At 33.2% G+C, this 15,295-nt stretch overlaps 1 protein-coding gene across 1 annotated transcript; it reads left to right on the top strand.

Moving 5' to 3' along the window:
• Positions 1–227: 227 nt before the first annotated feature.
• On the top strand, positions 228–1,528 carry LOC146955665 (putative F-box protein At2g36090). The gene has a single exon (XM_085722510.1). The coding sequence runs from the start codon at positions 393–395 to the stop codon at positions 1,371–1,373; it is 981 nt and encodes a 326-aa protein (XP_085578636.1). The 5' UTR covers positions 228–392; the 3' UTR covers positions 1,374–1,528.
• The last annotated feature ends 13,767 nt before the right edge of the window (positions 1,529–15,295 follow it).

Here is a 15,295-nt window from a genome sequence, read left to right as displayed (position 1 = left end):
CTTCTCTCTTCTTTCTTTATGTGTGACCAAACCAAAATTCTTGGTCCTGATCCACACAAGTTTTCTCTTAAAAAGTCATCATTATTGTATAAAATAAAATGATATAATAATAAAATCTTGCTCGAATGATCATCACATTTTGGTAACAGGTCAAAATCGTGCGTCAACCATGATCCAAGTGGGCCATCAATCAAGTGCTAGATAGTGGATTGAAGAAAATTAAATTAAGTAATAATCATTCATTTCAAGTTCATTGACTCTGCAACTTGCACCTCAACTCACACTATACACTATAAGTATTAAGTATCCATCATTTCTCATTTAACAAGTACACATATATTTAGTGCGCACAAAGCTAAAACCCTACAAAATATCCCTATTTATACGTTACTATGATTTGCATTTCCGGCGAGTCAGAGGCGGAGGAAACAACCACAATCGCCACCGTCCACTCCGACATAATCCAAACACACATACTCACCCGCCTCGACGGTCCTGCTCTTGCTTCTGCCGCAAGCACCTGCTCCCAATTCAACTCTCTTTGTTCCAATGAACATCTATGGGCCAGCATGTGCCACTCAACTTGGCCTTCCACCAACAGTGAACGTGTTCAGCAAGTAATCTCAAACTTCCCCAATGGCTTCCGCTCTTTCTTTGCAGACTCTTTTTCCTCTCATCATCAAAGGGATATGACTTTAACAAATCATGACGAAACCCTAAGTTTAATCTCAGCCGTTGATATTTTCCACCGTGAGGGTTTAGTGTTTTCTAAAGTAGTTGAAACTGAGACAGTAACTGGGTGGTTCCGGTGCTCTCCGTTTCGTGTTGACCTACTTGATACAAAGGATGTGATAAAATATCCAGTTGTTGGTGATGAAAATAACGTCACATGTCATGATCTTGGGGAGGAGCTGAGACTGAGCTGGATTTTGATTGATCCGGCAAGTCATCGGGCGGTGAACGTGTCAAGCGGGAAGGCGGTGGCTGTGCAGCGGCACTGGCTGAGTGGAGAGGTGAAGGCGCAGTTCGCAACGGTGGTTTATGGAGAAACAGCCACGGCGTTGGAGGTGGCGTTGTGTAGTGTAGTGGTGATGTTGGCTGAAGAGAGTATGGAAGTTAGAGAGGTTAGTTTACAAGTGGAGGATATGGATGGGAAACATGTGAATGGAAGGGATAGTTTGGTAATTTTGCAAAAGGCGTTGGAAGGTGGGAGGAAATGGAAGGGAGTTGGGGAAGAGGAAGGTTATAGGGAATTTGTTAAGAAGAAAAAAGAGAGGGAGGAAAGAAAGAAGAGGGTAGAAAGGAGAATGGATATCATGTGTCTATTTGTGGGCCTTGTCTCGTTGACCTTTGTTGCATTTTTTCCTTTGTGAAGAAGATGGTAGTGGTTAATAGTTACTAGTTAGTGCACTAGTGGAATGAAGTGGTCACATACACTTGTATACTTTTTCTTTTTGTTGTATAAGAACCATAAAAAATTGAAATGGATGATTAGAGAAAATCGTTTAAAGCATATAATAATTGTGTATTTTTTGGAGTTTAATTTATTTATATATGAAGTTACACCTATTATTATATGTATAAACTATCCCTATTTTTTGTGAAATTTTAGCAATACGTGCATTTGAGGGTTGAGGCTGGTGGAGTGGTGTGCAGCCCAAACTGTCCATGTCAGAAGGGCACTCCTATTTGAATAAGACCAGCTTTGGTTGTTGTTTAAGAGGGGGAAGCATTGGTTCTATGGCACGCAATTGGTTGGGCACACAGCTTGGATTGCAGTTTGTGGTTTTTAAGACAGACTTGATTCCATTCATGCCTGTGTTGGTGGAAATTCAAAGTTCCACATTATTGTGTCTAATATCAAGTCTTTGTTGTCTTTCAATTATAATTAAGGTAAAGTTTGTTCGTTGTCAATCGAATATGGTTGCCTATAGTTTAATTAATGTGACTAATGACTAGAAAGTGCACCATACTATTGTATTAACGGTAAGTAAAATCGTATACGTAAGGATTGTCGCTTCAACTTGACAACTAGCTAAACTTATTAAAATAGTAAATAAAAATAATAAAATAGGAAGAATTTACAAATTTGATTTGATTATGGAAAATTAAAGATTTGATTGCAGAGTTTAACAACGATGCGAATCCCTATCTTTCATTCTTGAATTAATGTAAACAATTATCAGTTTTAAAATAAGGGTTATATTTTAGTAGTTAGTTCAGTGGGATCTAACGTCCCTCCAGATGTCATGTTGCTCCTCAATCGCCATAAAGGTCATGCGTGCTAGTATATGGTAAAGGGTCGTCAATCCTTTAGGTTTTATATGTGGTCGCTCAATTATTTAAGGCATGGACTTACACTCTCACAGGTAATTGAAACATAAACATAGAAGAAACTCCTAAATTGTCTTCTAAAGGAACCACTTTTACCTATGAATCTTTAAATTCTACCACATACCCTTACTTTCCCCTAGTAGATTAAATGGATAGGTCTAACCCTATCGTACCAAGGGGAAAGAATAAAATTCATATGCAACAATTCAGAAGATAAACTAGAAGTACATCTGTAACCTATTTCTAAGTTTGATCACACTTCCTAAGTATGTCACACTCCTTAGGGTTGTGAAAGCATTAAGTTTGATGCACACAAAAATTACATAGATCTTAAGACATATTTGAATAAAAGACGTGAATTAATGAAATCCAACAAAAAAATAGATGTTCATCTTAGAACCCTAATCAATATGTGTTTAGTTACTCATGACGACTAAAGACAAATTACAAAAGAATTAAAATTATGCACTCTAAGAACAAAGGTCGAAGAGAGCCTCTTTCGTTGATGCTCATATCGCTTGCCTTTCTCTTGAACCACCAAGTTCCGAATGAGAATGTTGTGCATTGGTTCTTTGTGTAGGTTTTGATGATGCTTTTAATTAAATGTTGTTTATATTTTATGTTTTTATGATTAAATAACTCAGTTGTCAAAGCAATCTATGATCACAGGTTCTCTACATTAGTGTCATATGTTAAAAATGTGTTTACAAGTTTCTTGCAAGTAAAGTCTTGTTCAAAGTGGTTTTTGAGTCATATGATACGATTCAACATTGTTGTGAATCATATCAATCATTCCCTCGGGTTCCAGTTTTTTTTTCTTCTTGTAATGATATTTGATATGATTCAAACAAATTCTGATTCGTATCATTTGATACGATTCAAGTTTTTCCTTAATTCCTTGTAACGATTTAATTGGGCCCTTTGTCTAAGGTTTTGTCCTAGTTGATACGTATTAGTGTTATTTGATTCGTATCAATCTTCAATTGGGTTTCACGATACAATTCAAACTCTTGCCTTTGGAAGTTTGAATCGATTCAAACTTCATCTAGAAATTGTCTGATTAATATTAATGTTCTTGTGATTCGTATCAATCTTCATGATCATCGGATTTTTTTATTTTACACTATTTGAATCGTATCATGGTTTTTATGTTTCATGTCATGGATGTTGTTTTGTGACTAAAATCAGCTCTCTTCACTCATACTTATATATATATTCATACCCTCACAAAAATTTCGTCTCTGATTCCGTATTAGTTAGTGACATATCAAATTTTGTCTTTAAATTCCGTCGTTATTTAGAACTTTTCTAGTATTGATAGACTATAAAATATCCAAACTCTTTCCCTTTACATCTTCTTCAGATTATACACTTTTTCTAAGATCTTTGTAGATTGTGAGGTCTAGATTGTTAGGATGTTATGCGACTTGTTAGATTGGTTTCTCTAAAGGGTATTGGTGGTGGATCAAGGTGATGGAACAAAATTGGTTTGTACAATTCCTATAAGGTTTTGATGATAATAAAGTATTAAAGAACAATTGGTTTTCCAATATTAAAATTTAACAAGATCAAAACATGTATAAAAGCATCAGAAGCACAAAAGAAGCTCAAAGACTATGGTAGAAGATCTGAAGAATGATCAACCAGAAGTCAACTCCTTGGATCAGAAGATATGATGCTACTCAAGAGCTGAAGATCTACATCACTCTGAAGACCATCAGACTTTGAAGTACATAAGATTTTGAGGGACCCAGACACCACATCAGATTTGTCCTCTTTTGTAGTTGTCTCGATTAAAGTCTGATGGTACTGTTTGTCCTCTTCTGACTACGTGTAGAAACAAACAAGGAAATTTAAGGACAAAGAGAATTAACGAATAATTCCAGATTCAACAAAGGAATTTTGAATGTCTAATCAACGACATTATCCATATTAGGAAAAGACCCAACTTCCTTGATTTGAAGCTTTTTAACGACTCTTAATGCGTTGACATTCTTCTCCAACGTCTCTCAAATCCTTGCCCATATAAGGAGCTGAAGACTTGAAGAACAATAACAAGACTTTGATATTTTAACTGTATCCTTACTTTGTCAAATTAAAAAGCGCATATAACACTTAATAATTTATTTTATCGAAGTTTGTGTCTTTGAAATTATAAATCTTGGAGTATGTTCTGTATTGTATTGTTTACACCTCTGATTGTATATCAAGTGTAAAAACAAATCTTGTTTATTTGTAAACATTTAGAAGTCTCTTGCTTATGTGCTTGAGCATTGGAAGTCTCTTTCAATTGTGATTGAGCATTAGAAGTCTCTTGCTTGTGTGCTTGAGCATTTGGAAATCTCTTAGTTGTATCATTGAGCATTTGTAATTGTTTTTGATTGTATATCAAGTGTAAAACCAAACAATATTTTATTTGATTAAGTTAGATTGTATCATTGAGCATTAGAAGTCTTTTTTACTTTCGATTAAGCATTAAAAGTCTTTTGCTTGTGTGCTTGAGCATTTGAAATTCTCTTGCTTGTGTGATTGAGCATTTGTAATCTTTAGTGAATGTACTTGAAAGAAGTACGACCGTCCTCACCCCCACTGGTGTTGTTTCGACAAGGGGCGATGATGTTTTCCTCATCTGTGAAAGTGATCCATTTTCTCAAAGCCTTCCTTCCTTATTTATATAAATGCTCTCAGAAGTTTAAGGAAGTTACCAGGAGTTAGAGATGTTTGGACGAGTCGAAGCATAATAGGCGACTTGACGTATAAGCGCGACCCATGTTAAATCAACTAACGGGTCGATGTAACTTACCTATGGTTGTATCCTTGGCCGAATATTATTATGTTCCCCTATTTAGGACGGGGTATTGAGCTATATATCATATGATGGCCCACAGTCCCCCAACCACGAGGCTAAAACTTTAGGCAAAGTGCTTTATAAGCATAACATTAAATTCTATGTTTGGTGACAGTTCACAAATATGTTAAAGGCGTGGAACGATACTTATTTTGATGGTCCATAATCCCATAAGCACGAGGCATGAAATGGCAAAGTGCTTTAACTAGTTATTATGATTACGTCAAGCCCCCTAAGTTGAATTAATCTATGCAAGAGATAACTATTATGACTTCATATAAAATGTCTACGTAGTAAGGATGGCATCATAAACATGCGACATAATAAATAAATATAGGCGACATAGTAAAAATGAAGATAATGTTAATACTCGAAATCTTAATATCGTATGCATTTTTAAATAATGATATCCTTGAAATTCGAAATGAACATTTACGACATATTTTACTCCCTTAGATGAATTTTGGTGAGTTTGCCTTACACTGAATGACTTATGTCCATTCCCAATGAAATTTAGGCGAAGTGGACTAGGACTACAACTCCCTTAAGATAGATTGCAGCGAGTTAACCTTACACTGAAGGTATATATCCATTCCCAATAAAGTTTAGGTGAAGTGGACTAAAACTACAACTTCCTTAAGATAAATTTCGGTGAGTTGACCTTACGCTAAAGGGTTCATGTCCATTTCCAATAAAGTTTAAGCGAAGTGGACTAGGACTAAAACTCCCTTAAGATAGATTTCAACGAGTTGACCTTACATTGAAGGGTTTATATCCATTCCCAATAAAGTTTAGGCGAAGTGGACTAGGACTACAACTTAGAGTTTAAAATTTCATGAACAAAAGGAATTTAATAACTAAGGTGCCTCGTTAAAAATATTAACACTTATAAGTGTATCTGCTAGTTAAGCACAATTTAGCATGTAACTAGATTGAGTCTTGTAAAATCCAGCTGTTTACAGCTGGCATCTATGTTGTCATGTAACTGGCAGATGTAAGTTAGAGATAGGTCAACCTGTTATAGCAGGTATTCCCCAATTTCATATATAAATTTGTCTGTAACAGAATTATTCATTCAATGAAAGAATCAAAATTAAGATAAAAGTTAGTTAGAAAATTCTCTCTCTATTTCTCCTAGTTTAATATGGTATCTGAGCAGTAGATCTTGATGATAGAAGGTTCATTTCTGGAGCTGCTATATTCTTTGGTCTTAATGTCATTTCTTGGTGGTCCAGAAAACAACCTGTTGTAGCCAGATCTAGCACAGAGGCAGAATACAGGGCCTTAGCTCAAACTACTGCTGATGTTCTTTTAGTTCGGACCTTGGTGAAAGAGCTTACTGTTCCATTCTCCTCTCTTGTTGTTCTCTGTGATAATCAGTCTGCAGTTTTATTGGCTCACAATCCTATTTTACACTTAATGACCAAACATATGGAAATTGACCTCTTCTTTGTTAGAGAAAAGGTTATGGCAAAGCAATTATCTGTTGTGCACATTCCTGGTACAGACCAGTAGGCTGGCATCTTTACTAAACTTGTCTCTACAGATAAGTTCCATCTAATGCGATCCAAACTCAATGTTGCTGAAGACCGACATTGAGTTTGAGGGGGGATGTATAAGTGTATCTACTAGTTAAACACAATTTAGCATGTAACTAGATTGAGTCTTGTAAACGCCAGCTGTTTACAGCTGGCATCTGTGATGTCATGTAACTGACATATGTCAGTTAGAGATAGGTCAACCTGCTATAAAGCAGGTATTCCCCAGCTTCATATATAAAGTTGTCTGTAACAGAATTATTCATTCAATGAAAGAATCAAAATTGAGATAAAAGTCAGTTAGAAAATTCTCTCTCTATTTCTCCTAGTTTAATAACACTCTAACAACATTCTATCATGCTAATTATGCAAATGTATTCTCTTAAAAATAAAAACAATAACAGTTGATTTAACAAACCAATACAGTCGTTAAATAACTTTCACTAATTATGCCGTGTCTTTTGTTATTTCTCCTTGAAAAATTCATTTTATACAAATAGTGATGACTTCAGTTTTCATGGATGTTATATGCTCATGTATCTCATTGTGAATCATCACAAATATACCTTATGCTAAAATGCTAAAATTTCAAAACGAACAAATATCGTCCATGTTATAAATTATTAACTTATAATAAACGAACAAAAAGAATTTAATAATTTTACTCTTAATTTAATCTATTTTATTATTATTTTAGCCTTTTTACAAAATTTAAATTATTAATTGAAAAAAGATAAACTTCATCATAATACTCGACTACAATAAGAACACTATTATCTTAAAAATATATAAAGGAGATATGAGATTTTGGGTTGGATTTTGTATTATTCCAGATATACCTTTAAACAAATTTTCCTATAATAATGTTATATTGTTGGTGTCATTGAAAATTGTAAAAGTTTATATTATATTTTCAATATTGTTGTTTAAATAAAAAATATAAGCAAAATTTTTTACAAGTCACAAGCATCTATACATACAATTTTAATCAAAATCTAAATATCATAAAAAATTATTTATAATTTAGACGCGTTAGCGCAATAAAAAGAGCATATAGACGGGCACTCCGTGCCCGTCAACCGCTAGTATATATATAAAGAAATAAAGAAAATAGAGTCTTTTGGGCTGATTTTTTTTATTATTCTAATTATACCCTTTAACAAATTTTTCTGTAATAATGTTATATTGTTGGTGTTATTAAAAGAAGTTTTTTTGTATTATATTTGTTATATTATTGATGTCATTAATAAGATAAACATAATTTGTTGGATTTATAACAATTCAAAAGTCATAAATATCTATGCTTATAATTTTTATCAAAATCTAAATTATATATAAAATAATGTCCATTCTTTAAAAAAAATATAAAATATCGTTCATAATTTACATACGTTAACACAATAAAAAAAACGGAAAAACGGGCACATGAATACTCGTCTTTCCACTAGTTTCAGTAAATTGTTTATTATGTTATATTATTTTTTTAACAACTAAACTTGAAGATTATGATTTATTATTATGATTTTTATTATTAAAAAACTATAGAAAAAAACATTTATTTTATAAAATGATATTGATTAAAATAAATTTTTCAATTAATTTTCTTACATTCTTAGATTTTTATTATTATTCCTCTGCATTGAATTTTTAACAAATATTACTCCATCCGTTTCTAAATACATGTCCAATTTTTGCAATGTGCACTATTCACTTGACTTACTTTGACCATACTTTTTAACTAATGTACAAATACAAATATTGACATGTAAGATGTTGTTTGATTTGTCTCGACAAATATTTTCAAAATATTAAATTTTTATAATTTTTTACTTTAGATAATTAAAGATATTAACGGTCAAAATTGTGCATTGACATGTGTGAAGTGGTTGACTTGGACATATATTTTGAAACGGAGGGAGTATATCTTTAACACATTGACTCTTCTATGAAAAAATACATTGACCCTATTAAATATTATATTGAATATATTAATTATTATTTAAAACATTAACGTTTCTATCAAACAAAAAGAACTGACTCTATTTTTTTCTTTTTATTCAAAAAAAAAAAAAGGATCTGACTATATTTAATATTATGTCAAACATATTAATTATTATTTGAAACATTAACTTTTCTGTCAAACGAAAATCATTGACTCTATTAAATATTATAGCTCTACATTGAATTTATAAAAATTAAAATATTAAAAAATACATTTGATAAATATATCAATTATATTAATATACTTATAATTTATTTTCTTATATATATGTATTCATTCCTAAAAATATTCTATAAATATGTGGTTTTCTTTTAACAATTTTTAAGACATTCATATAACAAATATTATTCAGTTCCAAAGAAAAGATTAATTGAAGGCGAAATGTCTCTTTTTAACCAAATATTACTCTTGATGTGTGTGCTGACATTGCTATCAACTCACAATAGTCTCGGAGTGAATGCATATTCTTCATTGTTTTTTCAGAGAATGCATGTGAATGTTACTAACACTTTGTTAGGCAATCTAGACTTAACTCTTCATTGCAAATCTGCAGATGATGATCTTGGGAAACATATTCTTCATCATGGTCAAAATTTTGTTTGGAGTTTTAGAAATAATTTTTTTGGCGAGACACAATTCTATTGTGGCTTTCGATGGAATGAAGAGTTACATTGGTTTGATATATACATAGCAAACAGAGATGATTGCCGTACATCCTGCAATTGGAATATACTGCAATCAGGACCATGTAGGACCATAGTTCCAAGTGATATTGTGGTTCCTTACAAAGATGAATGCTTTGCATGGAATAAGAACAAATAATGTGTTGCCTTTTTTTTATCCTAATAAATGTTGTACTTGGGGATATTGAGAACCCATAAATTCTCTATCTTGAATCTTGGGGGTATTAAGAACCCATAATATTTACTCTCTTATCATATTTTGTGATTTTACTCTGGACTCATAATTATTTGTTGGCAAGTTTTAGTTCCTTAACTTCACTTTCGTTAGTCATATTAGTTTGTTCTATTCATTTTTATCCTAACTTTATAAAAGAAACATTATTGGTTCTTAAATATTTTTTGATCCATTCACCATTAAATACTGATATTGTAGTTGATCCATAAAGACTTCATTAAATTTTTAACTTTAACCATTAAATATTTTTATAAAAAAAAAACATTATTGGTTCTTAAAGCTGTAGTAACATCATCTTTGATTATTTTGGTGGAAATAAAATGTGATAATGGTTTTTTTTTATTCTATACATTTTAATTTTTTCATTGAGGGAAAAATTAAAAGTCACTAATATTTTTTTTTTTAAAGAGGATATAAACACAAATTATTAAGGCCATGAAAGTATTTGTCCTCTAAAGAAATGTTAACCATAAATGTATTTGTCATCTAAAGAATTATATAAGGCTACGCTGAAATGATTTGACATTTTTTTATTTCATGAAGATAACTAAAGAATTTTGTTGATGAAGTAGACTTGTTTAAACCCTATATATACACGTTCAATATAAGTATGACTTTGACCAACCATTTAAACAGAAAGGATAAACTTGCATTAATATTTAAGGTATGACACTGAGTTGTTGTTAAAATTCACAGACCAAATTGAACTGAAAACTTAGGTTAATGGAGAAAAGAAATATATATTTAAAGCCATAATATGTTGGAACAAAACTGAATTTGTACGGTGCATTTGAAGTTTTGATGATAACAAAATAATGAAGAACAATTGAATACGTTAATAGATGTTTAAATGTTCAGGATCATAGATTAAAACTTATCAAGGTTTGAACATGTATAAAAACATAAAAATCACAAGAGAAGCTAAAAGACTTGGTAGAAGTTATGAAGTAAGGTCAACTAGAAGTCAACTTTTGGATCAAAAGAAGAATTGCACTCAGAGGCTGCTGAAGATCATATTTTGAAGCATCAACGTCTGAAGGTCACCAGACTTTGAAGGATAGAAGGCTTTGAAGAACACGTCAGATTTTGTCTTCTTTTGAGATGTCCCTATCATACTCAGGTAGTACAGTTTGTCTTCTTCTGAATCACGTGCTAAGTCAAATTCAAGGACAAAACGGATAATTATATTTGCCGCAATAGATTCCGAATGTCTTTTCAAACGACATTAATCATGTCATGCAACATTTCAACATCTTGATTTGATAGTTTCTCGAGGACTCTTAATGCGCTGACACTTCTCCAACATCTCTTAAATCCTTGCCTATCTACGAAGCTGAAGACTTGAAGAACTAAATAAGAGTCTTTAATTTTAACTTGCACAACCAAACTTAGACTCAGATTTTGAACGGAACTACATCCGATTCAGACTTTGACCAGTGAACACTTTTATATTTTTTTGAAAAAGTCAACACAATTCAACCCCCTTCTTATGTTTTTCTCACCTTCAGTTGGTATCAGAGCATGATTTATGCTACTTAACAGTGTCACATAAAAGACCCTAAGGGAAAAACATGTATGGTGAAAGTTCTGATAGTGGTGGTGGTAGTCTATGTAACACCCATACTAGAAATCACCTAGGATATCTAGCATGTGATTTAAACTTGGTACTGTATACATTAAAATTATAATAAATAAAAATTCTCTGAACAAATCATAGAAGTTTTCGCCTGTTACTTCAAAGATAGTACCATTGATGTGTACTTTATATGGTCCAGCTACTTCCGCTTCTTCATCACGAACCATCATGTCGTATAATAACTTATATATTTGAAATAAATAGAAGGGATTGGGGTGAAACAAGATGTCTCAGTGAGTTCCACCTATCCTAGGCTGTAGGCAACCTCAGGGAACCTAGGATCGCCGTCTGTTTCTATACTCAACCCATTTTGAGTTTATACGATTTCATTATGCATAACTAAGCGATCATGGGATAACTAGAACCGCTGTCTGAAATACTACTTTGATTATATCATAAATATAGTCATACTCATAACTTTAATCATAAGCATAATCACCGTAATCATAATAATAATCATACTCATATATCCAATATATCGTATTCTGGTATAGGCGCTTATACTTTAACATACTTATCTGAGTATGTGATGAGTCATAGAGTAGTCTAATTTAATGCATTATTTAGTATCGTTTTATTTAGATTTAGTTTTATTTTATTTTAATATTATTTCCTTTTTGAATCTTTTACTTCAAATTGCATTTTATTATATTTTAGGAAAGAATATATGGTGGAAGGTGTCTTGGAGCAAAAGAAAGAGGACTGGAGCAAATACAGTACAAGAATGCGAAGATACGAGACAAAAATATGTCTCTACCAAGTCAGAAGCTTGGCACGGCCCGTGCCAACATGTGGCACGGCCGTGCCACCCTCCAGGACCACTTTTGCTGCTTTTCTTCAAGCCCAAGTTACTCTGTTGCAGCTTTACTGTTTTGCCCTTATAGTAGCTTAGTTTCTAAGTCAATTGTAAAGCTATAAATAGAGTAGCACTCCATCATAAACATTCATCTTTTGTTCTTGGAATAAAAGTTCACTTTTATATTATCGTTCTTTTACTTTATTGCTTTCTCTCTTCTTCCCCTATGTCTACAATGAACGTTAGTGAGTAGACACTTCTTTGTCTTGGGATTGTTGATAAGTCTAATGACATAATCCTAAACAAACCAAGCTTAAACCCTAATTTCTATGTAACCCTAATTTCTAATCTAGATTCACCGTCTTAACGTGGATTAACAATTATCAAACTGTGGAAGCGAAAGCGGAGGGTTTGATAATCGTTAATCCATCATCCCAAACATCAATTCATAAAGCGAGAGCGGAGCTTTGATGTTGGAACAAGTGAATCTAGACAATAATTGCAAAACAGTGAAATAGTCTTTGCAATTATTGAGACAAAGAGTAGTTTCAATCCTCTATGCATCTTCTAGTAATCAAGTCAGCGAAATAGGCTTGGTTACTAGAAGTAAACTCTCACCGGACTTTCATCGGAAAGGTGAGGGGCTAAGGGAAACCGGTCTTTAGAAATTAAGGTGTAAACCATGAAATTAGATGTTTAAGTCTTGTCTAGTGAAGGGTTTGTTATTATGATAAACCAATAATCCCAAGGCTCTTTTATATTATTGTTATTTACTTTCAGCAATTAAACCCCCCCCCCCCTTTTTATAAACTTTTCTCTCTTCTAATCATTCTCTAAAAAGTTAATTGAACTCACAACTCCCTAGCGGAACGATACTCTTCTTACTACTATTACTTCGATAGGCCGTGCACTTGCGGTTTGGCCCTATCAAGTTTTTGGCGCCGTTGCCGGGGAGTTGTTGTAATTTGATCAACTTTTTAATAGTGATTAGACTAAAAAAAAAAAAAATCTTTTTCGTTGTTTTATTTTATTTTATTTTATTGTTTTTATATCTCTTTAAAACAAAAAAAAAAAAATCTTTACTTTATTCTATTTTATTCTATTTTCGTTTTATATTTGTTTCAAATATATATATATATATTTATAAAAAACAAAAATATATCTTTCTCTCTCTCTCTCTATCTCTCTCTCTCTCTCTTTCTCTTTTTCTATTCTATCTCTAACTGTTTTGATTTCAGGCATGGCTCAAAACCTTTATCAATGGACCTTTTCTCCCCTTTCACCACCTTGTAAAGCTTATGAAATTTTTGGTCACACTGGTGTTGAATGTCAACTAGGTAGTGTTGTTAGAAGTCCCGAGCAGGTAAACTATGGGTTTAGGAATAGTCAAAATTTTTTTCAAACCCCTCAAAATCTTTTTGGACAACAAACATCACCACCCGGTTTTGCAAACAACCAAAGAGTCTCTCAAAAATCCGACTTGGAACTTTTGATAGAAAATTTTGAATTAGATAACATTAGGCATAACCAAGAGTTTAAAGTCAAAGCTGAAATTTTGAATGACTCTCTCAATAGGCTTTCCGCAAATGTGGATTCTCTTTCTACTCACAACAAAATGCTTGAGACTCAAATCCCTCAAGTAGCCCAACAAGTAGCTTCTTCCCCACAACCCTCCGGAGTCTTCCCGAGTCAAACTGAAACCAACCCCAAAAGCCTAATAAATACACCTAGGGATGGTAAGAAATTAGAAGACCCCGTTGTGGAAACCAAGAAAATTGAGGTTGAGGTAGAGAGTGAAAAGCCACAAAGTGAGAAAGTTGTAGTAGAAAGTGGAGAGCCTCACATATCACCACCATATGAGCCAAAAATTCATTTCCCACAAGGGTTTGATGAGTCCAAGTTAGATGAACATTTTAGGAAATCTATTGCAATCATTCAAAGCAAATTGTCATCTAAACTTAAGGATCCCGAGAGTTTTTCCATACCATGTGACATAGGATCCAAGACTATAGAAAGAACAACATGTGATTTGGGGGAGAATATTAGTTTGATGCCATTGTCCCTTAGTGAGAGATTAGGTATCGGATAGAGAAACCTTTTGATCGTCAAGCTAATGACTTTAAACGAGCGCTTCGTGGGAGGCAACCCACGCATTTAATTGCTTTTGTTTTGTTTGTTTTTCTTTGTTTTAAGTTGTTTTGTAGGTAATTATCCAAGTATGATTCAAGAAAAACTGAAAATTTTGAAGCCCCCCGACCAGAAGGTTGGCACGGCCGTGCCAGTGTTTTTGAAGAAAAATTGGCCAAGACCCACAGAAAGTTGGCACGGCCCGTGCCAAGGGTGGCACGGCCGTGCCCGACCTCTAGCCTTCTATAAACCCAATTTTTCTCTTCTTCTCCATTCATTCTCCAACACAAACCTCTTTCATCTCCTAAATCTCTCTCTAAACTTCCATAACCTTCAAACCTCAAACCTTCATATCTCCATAAATCTTCACCAATCCACTCAATTATTTCACCAAACAATTCTAAACTTCATCCTAATCCAAACCCTCCCATCAAAAATAACTTTCATCCACCCAAACCTATAATTCACCAAAACCTTATTCTCCATTAAACCTAACAACCACAAATTCTCAACAAATCTCCATAACCAAACCCATCAACCTTACTAAAACATAAACTCCAACCCTAAACCAATCCTTTCCACCAAATATCTTCCCAAACCCTAAACCTTCAAAACCAATCCACACCAAAGGTCATATGGCTTCAAGAAGAAGTGGTAAGAAACCAGCAAGCTCTTTCGGAGGTCCTCCCTCAAAGAAGCAAGCACAAGCAAAGAATCATGGAATCCAATTTCGAGACAACAAGCAACGGGACAGGTATAAAATTCTAATCTCTAAACCCTTGCATCCTTCTCGATATCCCGATTCTCATACTTTGAATATGCTAGAGCTTAGTGCTGATGTTTATAGGCTTATAGGAAGGCTAGGTTGGACTGATTTGTTGAAACCTATGCGGGTTTATGAAAATTTCACTTATGAATTTCTCAACTCAATTATTTTTACTAAAAATAAGTTGGATTTTGATAACCCTAAGCATAGAGTTTCTTTCTGGTTAATGAATGTTAATTATGATATGTCTCTACAGCACTTTTGTGATACCTTAGGTTTTGCAAACGAGGGGTATATTCATGATTCTTGGGACCCTAGCCTAAAACCGGA

Source organism: Medicago sativa, chromosome 1 (assembly GCF_051527215.1).
Source record: "Medicago sativa cultivar Bolivia chromosome 1, Bolivia_mono, whole genome shotgun sequence".
Taxonomy (NCBI): domain Eukaryota; kingdom Viridiplantae; phylum Streptophyta; class Magnoliopsida; order Fabales; family Fabaceae; genus Medicago; species Medicago sativa.
Note: the sequence above shows the minus strand (reverse complement) of the source record. Positions and strands in the feature narration are given on the sequence as shown.